Source organism: Chelmon rostratus, chromosome 22 (assembly GCF_017976325.1).
Source record: "Chelmon rostratus isolate fCheRos1 chromosome 22, fCheRos1.pri, whole genome shotgun sequence".
NCBI lineage: Eukaryota > Metazoa > Chordata > Actinopteri > Chaetodontiformes > Chaetodontidae > Chelmon > Chelmon rostratus.
In genome coordinates, this window is record NC_055679.1 from 8167819 (window position 1) to 8190905 (window position 23087).

General features: G+C 42.2%; 1 protein-coding gene across 1 annotated transcript in view; it reads left to right on the top strand.

Moving 5' to 3' along the window:
• The first annotated feature begins 77 nt into the window (after positions 1-77).
• The window catches only part of ahcyl2b (adenosylhomocysteinase like 2b), a 43435-nt gene continuing 20425 nt past the window's right edge, over positions 78-23087 (top strand). Inside the window, exon 1 of the mRNA XM_041963589.1 lies at positions 78-444. Coding sequence (XP_041819523.1) covers positions 109-444 — 336 coding nt within the window. The 5' untranslated portion in view covers positions 78-108. The remainder of the gene's footprint in view (positions 445-23087) is intronic.

A 23087-nucleotide genomic window follows, 5' to 3' on the forward strand; every position in this document is an offset into this window, starting at 1 on the left:
AGGAACTACAAGAACCATAATGCACTTGGCCACCATTGCTCCTCCGCTCACATCCGCTTGACTCGCTCGCTATTTGTGTTGGAAAAAGGACTTTGTGAAACTGCAGCGATGTCAGTCCAGGTTGTGGCAGCGAAAATGGCAGAGGTCGAGCTCAAAGACGTCCCCGCCGGCAAAGACTTGCCGGCTGGTTCCCCGATGACACCGACCTCGGAGGGCAAGAACCTCACCAGAAACGACCCGCACGAGGCCGGGTCCTCAGCTGCTGCTTCCCCCACAGCAGAGCCCTCCGCGAAAGCCGGGGAAGGCAGCCTGGGTTTGCTCACCGCGAACCCCGCAAAGATGCCCCAGGCGTCGGCTATGAAGCGGTCGGACCCGCAGCAGAACGGCGGAGAGGCTTTTGTCAATCGTGACGGTACCGTTGCCGAAGCACCGCGGATGAAAAAGGTAAGCGAGGCACCGCTTTTCCTCCGCAGCTGCTATATCCTCGATGTTATTGGACCACCGCTAAGCACCTCGCCGCAATGAAAGCTCGTTGGGAAAGCTCGCATTGTGTGGCGATGCTAACAGGCTAGCTCTTCCCAACGCTCATTCAGCCGTGTCAGTTGACGCTTTTAATAATAGTCTCGTGTGCTAATAGCACTGTAGAGGGTGTAATAAGGGTTAAACGCTTTGTAAAAATAAGTGTTAGTTACACGTTTTATTTCGGCTGACACGGCTAAATCTTCAGGACCTGAACTCAGCAGCAGGATAAAAGTATCCCACTGTCCACATAAGTTTGGTTGAGATTGGGTGCTTAAGAAGGGAAATACTTTGCTAGCTATTCACTTTGTAGAGTTATGAAGCGCAGCAAAATAATGCTCGGCCTTGGACTAAAAACAGAATATTTTGCTGTTAAAATAAGCGCAGACAGTCAATTAAATGAACGCTTCGAGTCCTATCGTGGCTACTTTGCTTTAATAGTTCCAATTTTTGCTTGGTCAATAAGAAGAAGAATGTATATTCGATAGTCTCTTAGAGTTTTAGGACACGTGGGTTCCCATTACAGCAGAAAATGATATATGTATGGCTGTTTTTAGTAAGAGCATGGCTGCTTTATGTGGCAATCATGATTCAGATACAGCAAAGTAAAAGAAACGTTGTAGTTCAAATGATCTCTGCCGCTTACTCGACCTCACGTTGGTCTATTAAGTACAGTCACAGTTCATTGCTTAAAATAAATACCCTGGTAAGTTAAGGTTGACTGATGCTGCGTCACCCAAGGTGTGCGATCTGCTCAGACATAACAGTTGCTGGTAATCCATGACCCCAGGGCACTCCTGTCACCTAGTTTTCTCAAGCCTGATTTAGCCAGGAGCACCTATACCTCAGTGGAGGGAATTCCTGCCCTTGTGGCTTAATTTAGAGGTCACACTGACTTAGCATGTCGTTTTCTTGGCGAGCAAGAATCCAAAAAAACTGCTTGACTGTGGTTTGTGCCCTAAATGCATCTAATCTCTCTGCGCCTCACAAATCCTTGATTAGGACGGAAGTGCACATGAAGGGCAATGTTCAAGGAAAGAACCCTTTTTTGATAAGGACTTCTTTGAGGAAGCTTCCAGCTCTATTCCTTTGATCAGAGTTATTATTAACAGTTGACAGTGATTTATAGCCCGTGGTCACTGTAGTGCACTTCATCAGTAGTGGTCAGATTCAGGAATTGATTTTAGATACAGTATGTGCGTGCGGAGACTCTGATTTATTGACTTCCTGTAGGTGGTCCTAACAAGTTCAATGCTAAAATCTGGGATGGAAAACCAAAAACGTGGGGTGATTGTCAGTGTGAAACTGAGGTACAGAATATGTTGGGTGGGATACACTCACTGCCCACACCCACCAATACTCCCAGACAATGATCTAAATCCTGGTAGACAACCCCTAAGGAAACCCCAATAGAAGCCCTATAGTAGGAGAGCAGGATAGTACAGTATGAGAATGGACTGCACACTGACAGCAGCTTCGAGCAGATGGCTTTACGTGCCTCAGACTGTGACAGCAAGAAGGCATATGGAGGTGAACCAGCAGTCGGGAGCACTGGGCCCGCAGGCTGAGCCCTATTTGGGGGGCTGGCCGAAAACGGACGTACCGGACAGCAACAGCCACATCTGGATTATTCAGGAGACAAAATTTGTGCACAGGACCATGGTACAGAGAGTTAATTTCCAAAATGTTATATGCTCATTTTATTTAGTAAAAATATCGTGGGTCAGAAGTTTATCATTTAGTATCTCTTGAAATAAAGAAAGCGGTCTCTTGGTAGTCTGCCATTGAGAAAATTTGTTGTGAAATATTGCTTAAAGTAACCTCAGAGTTTATTAAATCTGTACTTTTTATGATTCTCTAAGGCTAGCTCTTAAACAAATACAAGATATTTTATGTTGGAAAAAAGTTGAGGTTATGGTAGAAACTGTAGGTTCTCTCTGTATATTTAAATGTATTTGGACCCAGTATAGTAGTGTTTTTATGTCTAATCAGAGCAGTCATCGTTTTATGAGGTTTCTGTTCTTTCATCAGTGCATTTAAATTAATAATAGTGATGCGTAGGATAGTCTATATGTCAACAAATGCTTGTGTAATCCATTGTAATTTAAAGAGATCATGTTGATGTAGAGAGAAACTGCACTAATTTCATTCCAAGAGGGGTCATCTCTGAATATTTGGGGTCAATGTTTTTTTAATTCATATAATGCAGAGCCCAAGTAATGGATAATAGACACTCTAAATACACTGGGACAGGAATCTGTCCATTATATTAATTCAGATACTCATTACACAATGCATTGCCACTGCATTTGTCTGATCAACCACTTTAGTTTATATCCACTGGGACAAAAGGTTGACTTCAGCCTATTTATAGATCATGAGACATAGTGGGTCTTATGGCGCACTGCATTATAGATATATACGATCACAGCCTGGCTTTGCACATCTGCTGAATTCTGCTTGTCCAGTGCAGTAAAGGGTAAGTGAAGCTGTGGGACTGATAATACAAGTATGCAGGCAGGCAGCAGCAATGACTGAATGACTGAATGACTGGATGACTAGCTATCTTTTAATCCATGCCTTTATCATGTCACCACATGAGGGGATTAAAAGGGCCAGCTTTCTGTTGTACCGTAGGTGGGCTCACATGTAAGCTTCTGGGGTCAGTGATGAGTTTCATTGTAACCAGCATTGCTTTCGCAAGAATATGTCTAGCTTCTGGGAAGTCCAGGATGATACCTCCAGCTAGGAAGAGAAGGAAATGCAAACAGCTCTGCAGGCAGCAGAGTTGTGTACCGTCCTCAGTTTTTAATAATGAAACTAGGGCTGTCAAAATAGAGCAAAAATTATTTATGTTTAATTATTCCTTCTGAGAAAAAAAACATTGACATGTCTATTTTTGTGTTATTATGTCCATAAGAGGGAAAACCAATACAACAAGCGACATACTACTTGTATGTTATTTTAACATAAATCTTTAATATAAACAAAAATTAATGTCCTATGCCATGTTGTTGAATTCTCTTGCTTCATCTTGAACTTAATTTCATTTTCAATCAGTGAAAGTGACTTTGTGTGCAGAGTTTTCAGTTGTTGTTGGTCTACATACCCTGGAAAATTTGGAAAAAAAACGTCACAGACAAATGGAACGACTCCCTGTCACTTATGTGATTATGGACCCTATTTTCCCATGTTTTTGTGTTGAAGTGGCTAATGAAGACAACAATTTTTCACGTTTTTTTTCCAGTATTTAGCGAGATCTCACTGCAACCGGCAGCCACAGATTTACAGTATTTGCTTATCAGCCTGTCAGCTACTGTAACTTGATACTGACCTAAACAATTCCCCCCTGACCACTGATATTTGGCAATGACTGGTCTTCATAACACTGCTTTAGGAAAGCATGCACAGTTTTTGAATGACTGCAGAGAGCAGTGTCTTAGTGAGCTCATCCCTCCCTGATGTAATGTTATGTCACCCACTAAGCTGGTGTTCCTGGTAGTGCTCACTGGTAAACAGGTTTACAGTGGCATGTGGCTGCTCTACTTGGGAAGCGAACTGTGTGGAAGAAGAGGTTATGTATTCAGAAAGATGTCTGGGCTTTAACGCAGTGCTCCGCTTTCTCCCGTCTAATTTTGTGTTTGCATCAATTGCACTTACTCTGCTTTAGTGGCCCATTGAAAACCTTTTTGGGAACCCATTATGTATTGCATTTCATGTTTCCCAAATGTGATTCAATAGCATTTGTATTGATGGCATTTTGTTTTAACTGTCTGTGTCTATGCTCGCTAGCGAAGTTGCTCCACTGCAGTGGTCTCAGTGTGTTTGGATAGGTGGGTGTGCTAGCAAATATAACGTGTTGAGTGCATTGGAGCTGGAGGTATATTTTTGATGATTAAGCTAACAGAAGGCCTCAGTTTAGTCTAGGTTCTGTACCACTTTGCTCATTAGTTCCACTGACATTGGCATGACTGCACAAAGTTATCTAGTAAATCATAAGAAGTCAGTGCTCTGTGGATTATCCTCAGCGTCATCTTCACGCCATTGAGCGTCTTCATCTGCCCACGACTGTCCTGGGCTGCAAAGGAGGACATATCACTTCTCTTGCCCTATATGCCCTCTCATTTGTGAGTCACCTCTGAGACCGAGCTATTCTGTATGTGTCTGTGAGTGAGCACACAGTGGTAATCACATGCACTTCCCCAGGGGATCCTGTCCTCTTTCATTGGAGTCAAAATTCTGTCATATTTTAATCTACTTTTGTCTTAGACAAATTACTTTGGGAATAGCTACTTCACTTATGGCCATAAATCACCCCTCTTGGACTGTGCACAGACTTTTGTAAACAAAGCTTTGACTGTACACAGTTGTAATTAACAGTTTGATTGGCTGTATTTGTTCATATCATAATAGAGACCCACAGTAAGTTGCAGGCTTTTTAAAATTGCTTCTAGAAAATATGTAATTAGGTCATGTTCATGAGAGGTTGACAAATGTCAGTTTTTGAAAAAATCTCTTTGCCCTAATCATGCCACAGTACATCTATTGGAAGGCCAATAGATACAGACAAACACATCTGGAGTCTCAGTGAGTGTACTAGGATTTGCCAGCTCTACTGTCTTTGATGAACACATGAAAAAACACCAAATGTGATTTTATTTGGAGTGAACAGCCTTAGACACTTAACCACATTAGACAGGGGGTCTTTTAAGACATACAAACACACATTCCCTTGCTGCGTGTTGACACAGGGAGTGTGGAACCATGGTGTGAAGTCTGAGAAATGCCCAGAGGGAGCGAGAGGGAGCATTGGATCCAAATCCAGTCATCCCTTAGTCTTCAACCCCTTTTTTTAAATAGATGGTGATCTCAAAGGAAAAATGTTGACTGTCCCAATCCAATCACAATCTCTGACCCCTCATTTGTGGAGGTCGCAGAGGGTTTTGTTGAAAGCTTGGCAGTTGCCACACCATGTGTCCTCTTGCAGAGGACATCTAGTAGTTGGATCGGATCGAGGTCGGATTGCGTTCTCACCACAAACAAACCACTCCAGTGGTCATTTGGGTCCGGATGAAAGCTGCCAACTCTCAAGGGTCTCAGTCCGGTTGTTTGGTCTGCACCAGGGTTCGATTGACAGCTTTCACACCAGCCCAAAAGAACCGCGCTAAGCTGACAAACACACCAGGGTTTGTTTTAACCAAACCAAACAGCTTAGCTATGAAAGCACCCTGAAACACTTTTTTAATGTCACTTTTTGCAGACCAGCCTCCGTTCATAACAGTCCCACCATAAATTACAAAATTTCTGCGCATTAATATCTTTAAAACTACATGGCCAACTTGAAGAGGGCCTGTCTTCTTTAAGAGTAGCTTAAATATTGTTTTGGAAACTGAGTGACAGGAGTTAAAGCCCATGCAATCTCTGTGCAGCCTTTTATTAAATTAAACGCTGCCGTGCTGCTTGTTGTGCTGACAAGAGTTTTCAATGGCTATTGAGTCATCGTGCCGTAAGTAAGTTTGACCATTGTCAGGGGTTACTGGCAGGGTCACTGGGGAAAGGATGACAAAGATGGACAGACTGGAGGTGTGAAGGACACAAAAAATGTGTCAATATTTCAAGCAAGACTAGTGTATAACTTTTGTTTTGTACAATTTTAGAGTTAAAAAAATCACACTGTCTGTAAAAATATGATGATGGCTTCTACAACAGGATAATGATTCTAAACACTCCTTAAAATCCACAATGGAGTATCTAAAGAAGCACAAGATGAAGGTTTTGCAGTGACCCTCACAGTCCCCTCATCCAAAATCTATGGATAGACTTCAGAAGAGCAGTGCATGCAAGACCAGCCAAGAATCCCACAGAACTAGAGGCCTTTTGCAAGGAAGAATGGGCAAAGCTGTCCCAAACAAGACCTGAAAGACTCTTTGCTGGCTGCAAAAAGTCTTTACAAACTGTGATCCTTGCCAAAGGGGATGTTTCTGAGTACTGACCATGTAGGGTGCCTGAACTTTTGTTTTGGACCTGTTTACATTTTTGTTATATTAAAGCAGTAACAGATGGAAATAAAGTAGTCTCACTTCAAATTTTAAAGAAATGTGTCATCTCTAACTTCACACTGTTTGGAAAACAGGCCAACTTGTACTTGCTTTGGTATTCACAAGAACAGAAATATTGTGCAGGAGTATCCAAACTTTTGCAAGCCACTGTATCTTCACGATGGATGTTTTCTTGTTGCTTTTACTGCTGTGACACTTACATTTCTTTCTAAATATGTTATGTTATTCATCATTATATGGACTGAGATTGTTTTTGTTGTACTCCACCTTTGTGCACTTGATAGTGGCTGTTTCTCAATATATGGGCTTTAGCACCTGAATACCTGCAAATTAGTCACAGTGTCAAGCAGTTTGAAAGGGTCTGTATAATGTGTGGTTAGACAGCATTTTTTTGAGTATGTAGAAAAAAGCACCTGTAAACTTTATTTCATTTCCAGCTGTATTTCTGGACTAATGTGAAACTTGTGAAAGACTAGGCAGCAGAACGAGAAATGCGTCTCAAAATGACTAGTTATGGGAAGTCAGTGTTGCTGTTGTGTAAGCTGGCATGTCTTTGCTGCCTCTGCCACTCATTGAAGAGGGAGTGTGTTTGGCCAGATTTGACCTCGGTGCACTTAGCCAAGGTTTAACGCAGTTTTTAATGACCTTTGAGTGAAAGCATTATTTACTTGATCTTTCTCTGGTGCTGTCAGTCTCCTCTTTTTTTAAATTACCATGTCACAACACTTTCCCTTTTGCTTCCTCTCCTCTCTGTTCCTGCTGGTTCTGTTTGCCTCATGTCACACTACTCAGTAAAACTTTCTACGTGTCACAAAGTGGAGTGACAGACTGCCTAAAATGAACCAAAGCTCAGCACTTACTACTCTGTCTGAGTTACAAATTACACCCGCCCCAGAACACCACTTCCTCTGTTGTTTTTATTGTTTTGTTTTTGAGCCTCTGTCTAGCTTTGTGTTCATGCGCAGTGCATTCTCTGTCTGCCTTCTCGCTGTGTAAATCTCAGCACCACACAGCAAAGGCGCTGTGAGATCACACCTCCCTAACCATCTTCATCCGCGCCTCAGAGGCCGACTCAGGAAACCGACTGTCGGTACTTTACACCAGTTTGAGTTTCTCTCACCCCTGGGTTGCCAGATAGTGATGTCTTCATCGCTGTCCAGACGGGATGTTCTGGTTGCTTACATCGCTGAAGGGTTGAATTATTGGATAGACAAAAATGAGAACCACAATTTTCTGACACAAGATTTGCGGTCATGGTTTTCTCTTGATCTCACAGTTCTTACTTGTTCAGTAAGAAACATTTATTGCAATCACATCTGTCCACAAACACATCAACATATTTGACACAGTATCCACATGAGTATGAGCCATTGTGATAAAATCATCCAGATGCATATGGTTAAAGGCAAGCTAAGTGCCACATATTTTAAATAGGGATACATAAAACAAAACTGACCTACCCTCAGATGTATTCTGTGCTCAGAGTTCTGTCTAGTTATTATATGTGCCCGCATTTATCATGTAGTTCAGGGTGTGTATGCTAGTATTAGTAGTAGTATCTGTTTGTTTGTCAATGTTGATGTACATGCATGAACACACATACACACACACAGACAGCTAATGTGTGTTGGTGTACCACTGAGCGTGTTCAGCTGTACTCTTGCTGAGATGTCAAGTCAATATCAAGCAAAACTATTATATTAGCTGTAATTAATTCTATTGAAATAAACCCATGCTCAAATGTTAATGGAATTTCCTGAATGTCAGTGAAATTTGTCTTTTGGCCAGTAGCTCTCGTGATTATGATACCAGACCTTTTATGACATTTGAAAAGAATAGGTAATTAGGGTTACCTTGACATTAAGGTGGTGTAGTTGTCCTCTGTGCTGTTGGAAAAATCAAGAAACAGCTGTACTTGACCTACCAGCTCCTGTGTGTGAATTCTGTGTCTGCGCTTCCCAGTTCCTGAGTGTACCACCCTGACATTTCCTGCCTCGTCATTGCACGTTGCTGTTACTGAGCATGTACGGCTCATTGAGTTACACATCTTTCCAATTAAAAGGCTTTTTACCAGGCTCAGCTTCTTGGAACAGTAAAGTGAGCAGAATGAAGGGAAAGGGAGAGCCTTCCTGGAACCTGTGTCTTCACAAGAAGCCAGCATAGTGTGAAATTTTAAACCCCCTTCATTTAGTTACTGTTCAACAACTGAATGAGCACCAACCCAATAGATGTGTGTGCCCACTAGCTGACTGTCGAGTTTATATGAAGATCAGTAGTGGACATTAACACTGAACTGGCTATGCAGCATGACGAGGAATGCTGCTCCATACTCAAGCACTGCATGCGAACAAAGGGCCAGCATTGTGTTCAAAAAGTGCTGCCTCACAAAAGGGCCCTCACAAAGCCTGAAATGAAGCCCCACACACCCATCTGTCTGCCCTGCTTCCTATTAGTCAGGCCAAACCACCAACCCCTGGCAGACAGAGGCGATAGCTGTTGAGGCCTGAAACACTGCAGAGCTGGGGTAACCCTGACTTAAATGGATAGTATATTCTTATTCAGGTGAAAAAAAAAAATCCATGATTTGAAACTGAGAATCTTTGGCATACTGTTGGGTAGGGTACATTGCATTAATACCCGAACACATCATGAAACAGTACTGTTAACCAGTTGTACAGGAGCCCTGTAGGAACAATGGCTCTCTTTATGGTAGAGTTCCCTGAATGCATCACATGCAAAAGAAGATCAGTGTTCCTTCAGTAAAGCCTCAAGTGTCCGTAAAAGCATCAGTTCAACAGCCACGAAAACCTTAATGTTAAGAATTGCTGTAGATAAACAAGGTGTTGCGCTAATACTTTGGCTACTTCGCATTTTCTTTTCTTTTTTTTTTTTCGAAACACCTGAGGCAACAGAAATAAGCTTTCACCACCCCACTGACATGTTATCACCTTTAAAGCTGGTAAATTTGTTTTTGTGAACCTGTTAGCAAACAGTTGCTTGTTTACACTTGCAGCAAAGAAGATTATCAGTCATTTGGAGTCATTTTCTGACAACCTGATGAATACATGTATAATAATCACTCTCCTTTGGCTTATTTTGTTCTCTACCATCTAATGAGGGATATGCAGTAGCTGGATTTCCCATTATTTTGTCTAGGTGGTTGCTAACAGTAAAACCAAAACAGTGAGCTGAAAGAGGCTAAAATGTTCAGTGCAGCTGCGAGGAAACTGCAGACTTGGGTGATAATTTTCTGTGGGTTCATCACTAAAAAAGACACCTTTCACACGCTAGCATCCAATGATTTAGATCTTTTTTCAAGAGGATAAAAAAAAAACAAACAAATATAGCTTAATTACTAATGAAGAATTGCTTCACACTCCTAATTAAACATAGATCATTGACCCCATAATGGGCTTATTCAGAAATAGACCAGCACCACCCCCATCTGTGTGCCTTTGATGTAATTATACCTTCCCCACAGGGGGAGACGGCTATTTCTGGCAATTCAAGAGGAGGGGAGAAAAAAACGCAAACATGCGATTCCAGAAATGGACCGCTTAGTTTTTGAGACTTAGGGTTTTTTGGGTCTTGCTTTCAAGCTTATGGAGGGATTCATGGTTTCATTTAGCTTAATGAATGACATCAACAGTCCATTTGTTTTTCAATCGAGTGGAAGGATTTATTGACTCAGAGCTGGAGTGGTTGAAAAATATGAGGAAAAGCATGTGCTGATGGAGACGGACGATTGCATGAGTAAATAGATGAGCATGGATGCATACAGTGGATGTGGTTGTTTAATTTTTGTAAAAGCCTTCCATCACTGGATCAGCAACGCAGCATTGACATAATTTGCTTTCTCTGAGATTTGAGAGCCTTATGGTGTCGGAAACAATGGATTTTTTTAACGATGGGATCAATAGTAATGCCAATCACTTTCCTGCCAGTGTGAATGGAGGTCGCTTGACCGCCATCATTGGATGTGATCACTGAGCCTTTTGGCTTCAAACTGTGCCCTGGTTTGGTCTACATGGGCAGCAAGACCTTGTTACACAACTCCAGTGTGCTTGTGTGTGTGTGCGTGTACACGAGAGAGATAAACCATTGCAGTTAGATTAGTTGAGGATAATATAATAATTAATATGAATTTTAATTTGGGGCAAGCCACAAACTGTCGCCGACCTTGTCGCAGAGAATCCTCAAATATATTTAAAAGACTAATTGAAAGCTTTAACTTGTCCTCGAATGACATGCAAAGCCTGCAGTGTTGGCACTTTTCCTTCATTCAGTGGCAGACGGGGGGAAAGGCATGTGAACGAGAAGGAAAAAGTTGAGAAAGCCCAGAGAGTCTGTTCTCTTCTGTCCCTTCTCTGTTAAGAAGCAGGTAGGGTTTAATCTGTCACTAAGCCACATCATTCATTGCCCGTTCTCTGCTAGTATCAGTGTCCCTGGCTTTTACAGTGACCATTAGACCATATCAGAAGGACAAGGATTGTTCTAGTAGGCAGTGTTCAGTGTAGATGTCCCGGCATACTTTCCATAGTTTTACAGCAGCACTTGGATTATTCAGGGCTGCAGCAGTCAGTCAGACCCATTCAAATGAAGCTAGATCAATTGAAAAATCACAATATATTTTTTGGGTTTCACGTTATGATTCGCCTCTACAGTTCTAAGACACATTAGAGAAAATCTTTGCAATAGTATTTAGGGTGCTTATTTGTGTGGAATTAAAATTTCGTAGTTTGTGGCAGTATTTCAACAACTATTAGATGGATTGCAATGACGTTATTGGATGAATCCCTCGCACTTTGTTGATCCCCCTTAGCGCCACCATTAGGTTGACATTTTTGTTTTTTAATGAGTTTGGTAGAGATATTCATGTTCCCCTCTGGACTCTGGTGATCCTTTAGCTTTTCATATGTTGCCATTGTTGGGTCAAACTATGACTGCAAAACTAACAAGTCCCATTGGTTGCACTTAAGTGCTAATTACACATAGCATAGTGAACATGTCAAACATTATACCTGCTACATATCAGCATATTAGTTACCAATATCGCTGTGAGCATGTTAGCATGACATTAGCATTTAGTTTCAAACACAGCTGTGCTTTAAAACAGCCTGAGAGAGCCACATGTGTCGAGTAGTCTTGTTTGCTGCTTGTTCGTGTTGCTTGGGTTTATTGCACTCAATAAGGGGACACATTTTAAATATGGGTCATCTGACTGCAGCTGGTGCAGAATTTATTTGGTTTATGACTCAAATTGATTTAAGCAATACATCAAGATCGTAGATTTAACTCGTGCAGCAGCGGCACTCTCCCTATAACATTTGTTTAACGTGTTTAAACCAGTTTGTCGAGCAGCAGGTAGACGCCCCTGTCGTGTTAGCCCTTCATCCGTATAATTTGTGTGTGTGTGTTCTTTCATGGCGTTATATGCTGACGCTGTATGTAGGGTGCAGAGTGAAAGAGCAGTGGAAGACTTCCTCTGGTGCTGCTGGTGACGTGGCTTCACTGAGTGCAGTGAAGCCCCGTGTTGGCACAAAGCCTCTGGTGATGTATACGTATGTGCTGTGTGTGTGTGTGGGCACGTGTTAGGCCAGTGGTAATTGCGTGTGGGCTCAGTAACTGCCAAGTGTATGTATGGTAGTGGGTGTGTGTGAGCGCATTTGACTCGTGACTGTGTATGTGCATGTGTGCCATTATTTACAGTCTGAGCACTTGTCTGAGTATATAAATCAGCAGGACCCATTCTTACATCACAGCCACCCTCAGGGTGACATGCTGTGGTCTAATGCGCACACACCACCTCCCGCTAGCTGCTTCCTCGCTCCTTTTCTCCTTTTTTTTGGTTACCATTGGATGAAAGGAGGGTAATTGAGCCATGGTCGGAGCAGCCCCTTTCCCTCTTGGGATTTTTTATGTGTAAAGTGGGATTTCTACCTTTTTTTATTTCCTGTACCTCTTTCAGTCTCACTGTGCACACAAACTTGCTACAAGACTGTTGTGTCTCACTTGTTGCATAAAAACGCGTTGACTTATAGATAATTGCAAGCACGAGCAGTCCAGTAGTGGGACACACCGCCATGTTGACCTGGCTAGTATGGAAGTGGCATGTCAAGGTCGCTCCAGCTGGCTCGCACATCCCGTCTGTACTCATGAACATCACACAGAGACATACATTGACAGGCATGCATTAGGTAATCTGTTCATGCGTGTGTGCGTCTGTGGTCTGTGTTCACTGCTGCTCTCTGCTAGCCTGCTTTTGCTTGCCTGTCCATTGCCTCGCCTGCGTGGCTGCCAGAGCTGAGCCGCGACACAGCCTTTTCACTGAAAGCCAGGCCTCTCTGCTAGAGTTTCACGCCTGTTTTTGTGCCTGTCCAGCAAAGTGTCTGGTGTTTCCTGTGGTTTGACTTGAGGACATGGTTCTCTGCCGCTGGCTTTTTCCAGGAGTAGTCGCTGGCACCCAGATAGCTAAATAGCAGCTTTGTAGTTCAAATGGAAGCTAGTATATGCTATATGTTTTTATCTTTATCTTATTTTATTTTTTTCTGCATATTACAGGATATTCTTTTTAATCTGTGTCTGTGCAGGGGAAACTAATATTTCTTGCTGCTGTTGTTTCTAATTTCAGTCTCAATTTCAGATCAGCTTCTCATTATGAAAACAAAGATGGCTCTGCTACGTGCATGTGTTTATAATGTGTTAGTCATTAACTCTACTTGTGACTCAGAGAGTGCCATTGACGTGCAAAATTGCTCATTACTCAGACAAAAGGTGGCCACTCTTAAACATGCACATTGCCCCCCTGCTGGCCAGTGTGAGTGGACTGTGCTGAAACTGTCAACAGCTGTTAAATGATAACCTACTGCGCAACAGTAGAAGTATATTGAGACTGTTATTATCATCATGATTCCCTGCCTGTCTAGTATGTGGATAAATGCAATGAATGAATTCAGGCCACAGTGCATGCAAATGCTCTTACAAGGCTTGTGTCACGACTATCACTGTATTAGTGGAGTGGACAGTGCTTTCACCCCACTGTTTCTTTCGGTAACACATCATAGAGTTTGAAACTACAAATCATGCAACACACACAAGATGTCAAAATGCTGCCGAAGCCAGCAGTCGTCCAGGGGCAGAGCGGGCCGCTCTGTGACAGACTGTCCTATACTTGACAGTAATGGCAACAACGATTGTCAGCCGATGTGCCAATCAGCAGCAGCGTGCTCTTTCGAGACCAGGATGCCTGTCAGCTCTGTCATGGCGAGCTGCGCGGGATAACAGTGTCATAGAGATGTATGCATTGTGAAGGTATAACATGAATGCGTGGAGGCCGACCTGTATTTTGACCCTGCTGTGAAAGGTGACAATCAGAAAGAATAAAATATATAAAGAAAACTGTTTTTTTCCTTGTTGCCACCCGTCTGTGGCAGAGACACTGACATTGACTCCATGCGAGTTGAATCTCTGTATCCCCGGCTAGCTGGTGACTTTGATCTAGCTTCAATTAGGGTGGCATGGAAAGTTGTGAAAAGGGCAAGACTGTGTGCATGTGTGGATTGGTGGTAGAAAGGCGCAGAGGCAAGATGAGAGGAGAAAAACATGGGCAGCTCTGTGTCTGCTACGCTCTATTTTTGTTTTTCATGAATAGAAGCACAATAGTAAACCAGGAATAGCAGTTGAAAGCATAGAGAAGCACGTTTGATGCACCATCCAAGGGCTTCCTAAAAACATGCACATAATGAACCGTGGTCTGCTCTCCAGTTTGTCAAGTTGTATAAGGAAGAGTGTTGTGGCAGTAGGAGAGGAGGAGGCAAAAGAGAGTGAAGTTACTAAAATGAAAGAAGAAAGCATGAACGAGTGCGTGCCCTCCACAGAGCGCTGCGCGTGGGAGAGCTGAAAAACAAGACATCCGTTGCTTTGTCCTGTAGCCTCTCATGTGGACCTAAAAGACGGCTAAACAAAAAGACATCCGCTGCTTCAGGAGCCAAGACCACATGTGTTAATGAGAGATGTCGCAAGAATGCACTTTTCCATCAAGGTGTCTGCATTGCTACCGGCTTTCTGATAATGGAATGACACATTGCTGGTATTTATTTGTGCCCCAGGAGTAATTTGATGGACTAAGTTGGACGGAGACACTTTGTTGTGACTGCCAACAAGTCTGTGTGTGTGTGTGGGGGCGTGTGGATGTGGGTGTGTGTGTGTGCATGCGTGCAAATCCATGCATGTGTGAATAAGAGTTTCATTCTAATACAGTATATTGATCATTAAGGGAGTTGGTGTTTTTGGAACTTTACGCATACCAGGAACTAAAAGTCAGGGTATTTCATGCTCGTCTCATTTAGACTTCTATTGAAATAAGTCGCTTTTTGATTGATTTAAATACTTGATGTACAGTATTTTCTGTGCATGATCATTTTGTTCTTATAGTTCTTCTTTTCAGAAGATTTTGTAGAGATGTAGGCTTGTATTTTTGTTCCCCAAATTACTCCCACAGTCAGCAGGAGCACTTTTAGGATTTAGCTTTGAGGATATTTGCAGACATTTGTTAATAGCGTTAAGCCGTTAACAGGACATGTTCCTCCACTCCTTTCCCCGCAGTCTTTTTTCTTGCAGTCACTCACTTTTCCAGGCCTTTTTGGCAGTCATCATCCAAACATAAAGCTATTAAAAGCCCACTGGCACTTTTGATTTGAGACGACTCATCCTTGCACTTAGCTTTGCTGATCGTCTCTGCCTGTGTGTTCTCCTTTTAATGTTATTTCATCTTTTACGCTGTTGTTATTACGTGAACACTTGGCCTGATACCCAGCCAGGCACCATGGGAGGAAAAAAAGATGCATCATTAAAGCCAACCACTGGCCATATGCTGGTGAAAGTTGGCTGCGGCTGCAAAGTTAAGCCAGAAACTCTGACAGATGTCATCTATTACTGCTTATGCCATCTTCTAAAAAAAACACATTGACCTGAAGACTCCTCTACAAAGTACCCACTCTAACTATTACACTTTGTTTCTGGATGAAAAGCATATCACAAGCCTGACTGAGCAACTCGGTGCCAGCACAATCACCCTCCCATCAGCGATGTGTCTGTCTGGTAATATGAGATTTCCTGACTGGTGCAAGCTTCCCAGAACGGAGAAGGTGTTGACACAACACCAATAACACTGTAATAGCAATTCATGTTTTCAGTTAACATTCAGATAGGTCACTGGTGCATTGTTTTTGGTTTTGGCTCAATGCACCTGACTGAGTTTGGTCTGATTCAGTCTTGATAAAGGGATTGTGTGTCTTTTTCTGCACTTTTCTTGCCAATATCTGATTTAACAAAAATTCGACAATCTTGTGTATTTATATGACCAAATCATACTTGAATGTTAATGTTATTCCAAAAATGTTGTCCCCCTTGAAATTAATATAGAAGGCAAAATATTTTTTCACACCATTTGTAACGCCAAGAAAATATTTATAATAGGCACCCAAATACATTGGCCATTCTCTGCTACCATCTGCTCTGTAGTCATCAGGTTTAATTTGCTGAAACATCAGGCTGAGATTTCTGCCTTGATTAATAACAACAAATGCACAAACAGAGTGATGAATATGGGTTTTGTTTAATGCCTAATACTGGTACATACACTGTATCCATTCAGTATGCGCTCTTGGGCTGGAGCTCAGGTTGGGTTGCCAGAGACAGAGGCATGGTTCCCCCAGAGGAGAGCAGTGTTGAGGAGGTGTAAACAGCCAGCTTCCCAGTGGTCCTGAAGGAGAACACTTCCTTCCCTCCTTTCCCTTTGTGGCTTCCTCACAAAGGACCTTGGCACAGGTCTCTGCTGGTCTGGCCTAGTTTGCCTCTAGTGTTAAGTCACAATGATGGACTGCAATTTAACCAAAATTTAGCCTCAGTTAACAGAACCACTCCATGCCAAGATATCACTCTGCACTTAGCAAGATATATGTCTGGATTTTTAAAATTGAAAACAAGTTAATTAAATCAAATCTAAAATGTCTTTGGGGAACAGCTGTCCTGCGAATAATTCAAAACTCATTTCTGGAACCATGAGGCCAGGAAACATAAATCCTTAGTGTGTGGTTGTAGCCCCCCTTGGTCCTGTAATTTCTTCTCATTGTTGAATGTTGATAGCGTTAATGCACCATGGTGATTAACCGACTCCTCAAAATGTATTTGTGCTGTGATTAGTTGTGCTATTAATGTCAGCATCCCAGCAACTTGTCTTTACATAACATTGCCTCATGACCTTGCAGAAAGCTTGTTCAATTGAGATAAGTGGAACATTTTCGGTTGGATGTCTTTGTTTGTGCACTTTTTAATGGAAAAAGGCTTCCTTTCCATAATGCATCAGAAACCACAGCTGTTAGCAGCACTTTCTCTATCAGGGAAACACGTACACACTATCAGATGTCAGACGAGGCTCCATTTCACTGCACATGGGGTCTCAGTATCTCTGACACAAAGACAAACACAGAATTTCTCACATTCACTTGTGTCACTGTGGACAATGGCTCTTTGGTTCGGCTGCGGATGGTCTGTGGCAGCTCTTTGAGGTGGAGGTCGAGAAACAGTAAACAGCTGTCTTAAGTTGGATGGGTCAGCATTTTGTCACTTTAGTGCAATAATTATGGATGTTCTGCAGCTTGAGGGGCTCAAATCTTGGTTTTCCTCATTTTACCGACACTTCACTTCCCCACTCACTCTACTCTGTTGTCCTCAGTTCACCTACCTCATTAGTTAAATGCTCAAATATTCAAACTGCTGCAGAACATGACACTGCATACAAATGTCTGTATATCAGTGCAGTTTCGGGGTCTGTTTATATATATAACATTTCACCAGATGGAAGAGCTGACAAATGAGCCTCCTGTGAGACAGGAAGGAGTCACTATCTTTTCAGCTTGTATATTCATGCAGAAGCACACAACTTGAGCCTCGAGCTTGGAATTGAAGAGAAATGAGCGCGTGAGTGTGATGTAAACAAAGAAATTAATCAGAAACATGAAACCCACAGGAAACATGCAGGAGAACATAACCAAGCACACGACCTTGCTGAGTGGTTCAAGGTGATGGTGAATTATAGGGAGCTGAACAAGGCCAGGCTCTGTAAAAGCTGCTTTATTCAAATGAAGCCAAAGCATTCCGGCCTTTTTGCTTTAATTAACAACATCGCATTTCAGTTCTCTTTCTAGTACATGACCGCCTCGCAAGAGCTAGTCAGAAGCATCATCCTCTGAGTGATTCTTACTGTCTGCCCCAAGCCTGTAGGCCTGTAGAATATTCATGTAGGGAGGGATATGGAGAAGGGGTTTTCAGCTAGATGCCACTAAATCCGACACACTGGACCTTTAAGTCACACATTTTCCAACTGAATGTGTAGTAGTATAGTAGTGTGTAGTACAACATAAAGTGTTGTCACTCATGATCATGCACAGCTCAAGAGGCCCAGCGTTGGGTTGCTTCAGTGGTCTCTGCTTCACCCCACGACCCCATTGTGTTTGATTAGGATCAGGTTCCTTCCCACACAGGTGTGGAAACATACAGAAGATGAATCTCTTCGAAACGTTCAGGTCCTCCGCAGAAACTCGAAGGAGAGAATTTTCACATGGAACATGTGTGGAAACGCTGCAAGACAGCACAGCTGTGGAGACATCGCATCACATACCAGCTTGTGTCCCTATAGTTACAGCTGAGTACACACAGATGTCACACGAACAGTCTAAAGGCGCAAGACAGTTCAGCATCACGATGAAGCCTTATTTATTTGTAAAATGTTTGGCCTTTGGGATTTTTTCTTCTTGCTGGAAAAAGACAGGCTCCTACCCCTGCAATACATGCCAACAGGAGAGAAAACAAAGGATAGAATAATGATTAATGCATGTTAATTAGTTACTCATTCCCTCAAATTATTAACGTATTAGTTATAATTTATGGTTTTTGCATCTAAATGTCCCATTGCCCCTGAGTCCAAGGTAGCATTTTCAGATAACTTGTTTTGCCTGACCAACAGTCCAAAACCATCAGAGACTACGAAGTAAAACAGGCAGGCCAGAAGAATATTTGAAATTTTGGCCTGAAAAATTACTTGAATGAACAATGAATAATTATTATTAAATAAATTTAAGAGATGTCAAAGATAACACAACATTGTGTTCAGCAGCCAAAACCCCACACCTCCAAGTGTGTCACTCAAAAGTCAAATTAAATGCTGTTATTAATCACCAGATTTTGCACAGAAATGTCCAACAGCTTGACCCTCAATACCTGCTGGGCTCCAATGGCCAATAGAAAAAAAAAATTGTGGGCTTTATGGCAGATTATGACGGCAAAGAGAACGGGCATGCTGATTCAACCTGGTTAAACACAAGCCAGAGAAACGTGCGTGTCACATCAAATGTGTTTGTTACAGCAACCTCTCCTGTAGGCTCGATCAGCGGCATCACAGATGTTGTGAAACCACCGCACTCGAGGTCCTGTTAGCTTAAAAGCGTGATATAAGTGTACTGTTTGACTATTTCAAGCTGTGCACGAAGACCCATTCACTGCCGATGTTTGGCCAACAAACTAATCGTCCAAACATTTTAGACAGCCTCTGGATTTCATCTCGCTTGCAAAGACTTGGAAACATTTTAGCTAAACATTAATTTTTAGGGGACGAAATCTCTTTTCCCCTTGAAGTCCTGCCAAAGGCTAATTGAGTGCAGCTGCACACAGAGGAGCACGGCGTGTTGCACTTAATGTGTGCATTGTTCTTGTGTCTTGCTGCTTTGTGGCATAGAAAGGGACTGGTGATTTACACTGACTTACATTCAGAACAGACGTTGTAGTAACTTCACCTGAAGTTGGCTTGCTGCTGTTTTTTGTTGTTGATTTCTCGCCTTGGCACTTACCATCATGCTGTTTTTCAGGTAGCTCTGAAGTAATCTTACAAAAGGCTGCGTGCCACCTCTGCCACACGAGATTCAAGTTTCATACACAAACACAACCCTACCTGTAACCAAATCCACCCTCCTTGCATTGTTTTTGCTACAGCGTCTGCAGTTAATATTTGGTTCTGCCTGCCTCTTAGTGAGGGTGCAGTCGGTACAAGGAGAGAAAAACTTTTTGGGTGTTTAAGGATGTGTTTGTCACTGACGTGTTGACATCCCTGTGAATTTTGAATCGGAGGTTGTGATTGCATTTGGGCTGGAGAGGAAATGAGGAGGGTGTGTAACCTGGTGGGTCTCAAGAAGATGGAGAGGAGCAGAGAATCTAAGAACACCAAGGTAATGCTGTTCATGGTCTGTTCATGCTGGTGGTGTTTACCTATTTTAGCATCTATTAAAATGTTTCTAACACACTGTTTTCAGGTTTTCCGAAAAAAATGTCGACCCACGTGTCCACGAAGGTTTTAAAGATGGGAGAATTTCGAGTCAAATATTATGTGTATGGAGCCTAAAAACGATTGATAGACAGGCTGTCACTGCACTGACTGTGCTCAGTGAGAGCCAAGATTCTCATATTTGTAGCTTCTCAGTTGAATTTTATTCTTCCTCCCCAATTTCTGACAGTGCGAGCAGAACTTTTTTTTTCTTACCCCCCTCTGTAATGTCACACCTCAGCCATTGTTTGATGTGTCTCGCTCGTCACTGTTTAATGTTATGGTGGTTAGGCAGGCTATGGCAGTCAATCCTGAGTATGCACTCCATTTTCTAAATAGAACTATATAGTGCAATGGAAATCGTGCTTAGAGGGAATTATTTTAACTGGACTTTATAATTAAACATGTTTGATGTCAACAGATTTTCCTGGTAAAAAAAAATTAATATAATAGTCATTATCGGATATTGGAAATTCTGACTATAATGTAAGCAGAAGTAGGTGTTTATTAATTAATTTGTCAACAATTATAACTCCTCCTGTGGATACGGATAAGTCGAGGCTAGTGTAGAAACAGATAAAGCTAAAAATATATATGGCTTCATAGGAGGATATTTGTTTATTTATTCTAAATATTGACAAGCTGTTTATTAAAAATGTCCTTATGTCTGCATACAAACTCATTTTGTGTAATGAACCATTTATTCGATGTTTAAGCTTATAATTGCTAAATATGCTAATGCTAAAGTCCTTAAAAGTCCCTAAGGTTTAATGTAATACAACTTTATTAATTTCTGATGACTTTAGTAGAGGAAGTTGCCAGTACACCAGAATGAGCTGCCTCTGCTCTAAATGGCTGCAGGGGAAACCACACAGCGTCGCGTCTCATCACATTTGCAGCTACAGTACATCTGTGCCTGTTTGTTTTCCTATGCTGTTGTCCAGAGGGGGTTTGTGTTGTTTCACCAGGCCGGCCCGGGCGTTCTGCCTGCCCTGTGCCGCAGATCCCATGGCGTTCAACTAGCTTGTTGACTGTGTTCAGCTAGAGAGCCTCTGCCCTGTCCTGAAACATTACTGTTTACCACGAAGTCGGAACAAACCGTGACCTTCTGGGGGAGGGCGGAAGAGCCCATGCTGATTATGGGAGCGGCCTCGATTTACATTTGATGGTGTTTATGGTGGTGTTAGATTGTGCTATTTAGTATCACTGAGTTAAATAAGGAGGTGGATCACAAAGCCTTTGTGTGTTTGATCTCTGAGGTCAGATATGCATTTGATGCAAAAGGATGGAAGTTATTTGGGGTCAAGCCAAAGCCTCCACCCCACCCCAACACACAACTGGAAAAGTTGTTTTCATTTTCTACTCTAGCTTGTACCATCAATATTGCCATTGAAATAAACAAAAACAGGTCTTACTTGCTAACCACCACAGTCCACATCAGTGGGACTGTCTACACCTGGCTTCATTCCCAGTATCCCACAGCCCCTCTACTATGTGGCAAGTGGACCCTGGCCACGATCAGTAGAAAACCAAGTTTTAACTGCTTGAGCTCTTGGTTCCCTGCAATCCAGTTTAATGGTGGAACACACATACACACACACACACACACACACACACACAGCTGAATTGGAAGGTGGCAGTCTTGGGTGAGCTCCCATGTGTCCCAGTATTGAGTTTACATTCATTATTCACATGTCATTATCCTCCCAATCAGTCACTATCCATAATGTAAAGGAGTGCATGGCAAGGTTAGAGACAGAGGGAAGGTGGAAGATCATTAATGTCACAGAAGTTGAAAGGAGAGACTGATGTGGGAAAGAGACTGACAGAGAACAAAAGTCTACTTTATACTTGATTTGAGACAAAAAATGAATGGATTGATTGTTCAGCTCAATATATTTCTTGTCTCTTTGAGTATTTGCCTCAGTGCTTTCGGTTTAGAATGGCAGATGAAAAAAAGTGAATCAAACCCAGTTATGCTGTAAAAAATTAGGAGGTTTTTGGTTGGCATAATGACATCTCTGCCTCCAGCTGCTCTCTGAATTTTGATTGAAAGAACCCCACATAATGATTTTTCCAAAAGAGTAGCCAGTGTTTTGGAAAATAAGCTTTTTTTTACATGTTGCAGAGTCATGCAGACCACTGTAATGTCCTAGTGAAGGAACAGAGTGTTGCTGTCTCTCTGTGAGGTTCATGCCAGGTTACTATAAAGTCATGTTTTTAATGATAGCTCAGGTTCCCCAGGTTTGATTAATGCATGCCAAGTAATTGGTTTTTTTTTTTCGTTTTTTTTTTTGTTGTTACAGCTGCACATGGTCGCTCATGCACATGCTTCATTCATAAATGCAGAAAAGTGCAGGGTAGTAAGCTCCAGGAACAGCTGACCAGCATTTGGTTGCCAGGTTATTGTAGGTGGCTGAGGATAAAAGCATCAGCTCATTCAATGCCTTGAAATAAATCGAAAGTTGCATTGCATTGAATTAAGATAGAGACTTATTGCATTTTTTGGGCTGTTTCAGTTGCCATGAATATGTGAAAAGTCAAGATTGTAGAGTCTGTTCAAGTAAAGGTTAATATCAGAAATCTGCACCTTCTGGTTTGTACTTACTTTTCTTGATATATGCTATCATAACTACTATTAATAATCCTGGCACTTAAAGTATATATAGATGTAGCCAACATGGTAAGAACAGAATGGGTCACCTTCCTGTCCTTCGCTCACCTGCTCTCATTCTGCGCAGCGATAAACAAACCACTGTGTCATTTTCGCTGGCAGTACTTGCTGTTCTGAGGCCTGAGCTAACCTGTGGTAATCGCGTCCCAAAAACATGTCATAAGCCCCTGTATCCCCTCCTCCTGAGCTCCCCAAAATGACCCTCGATCCTTCACTGCAACCCTGAGCTCCTAAAGCTCCTCATCCAACCTCCATCCGATAAACCTGAAGAGACCAATAGCCCTATTATAGCTGGTAACAGGGTCTTGGATTATTAGCACCATTAGCTGCCCTCTTAAATGATACACAGCAATAGTTTTGTCTTGCAGTAGTATGGGAACTGCTGTTCCATGGTCCATACATTCATTCTGCATAATTTTCTTGTATAGTCAAATCTGTTTCAGTCCAGAAAAACTATTTG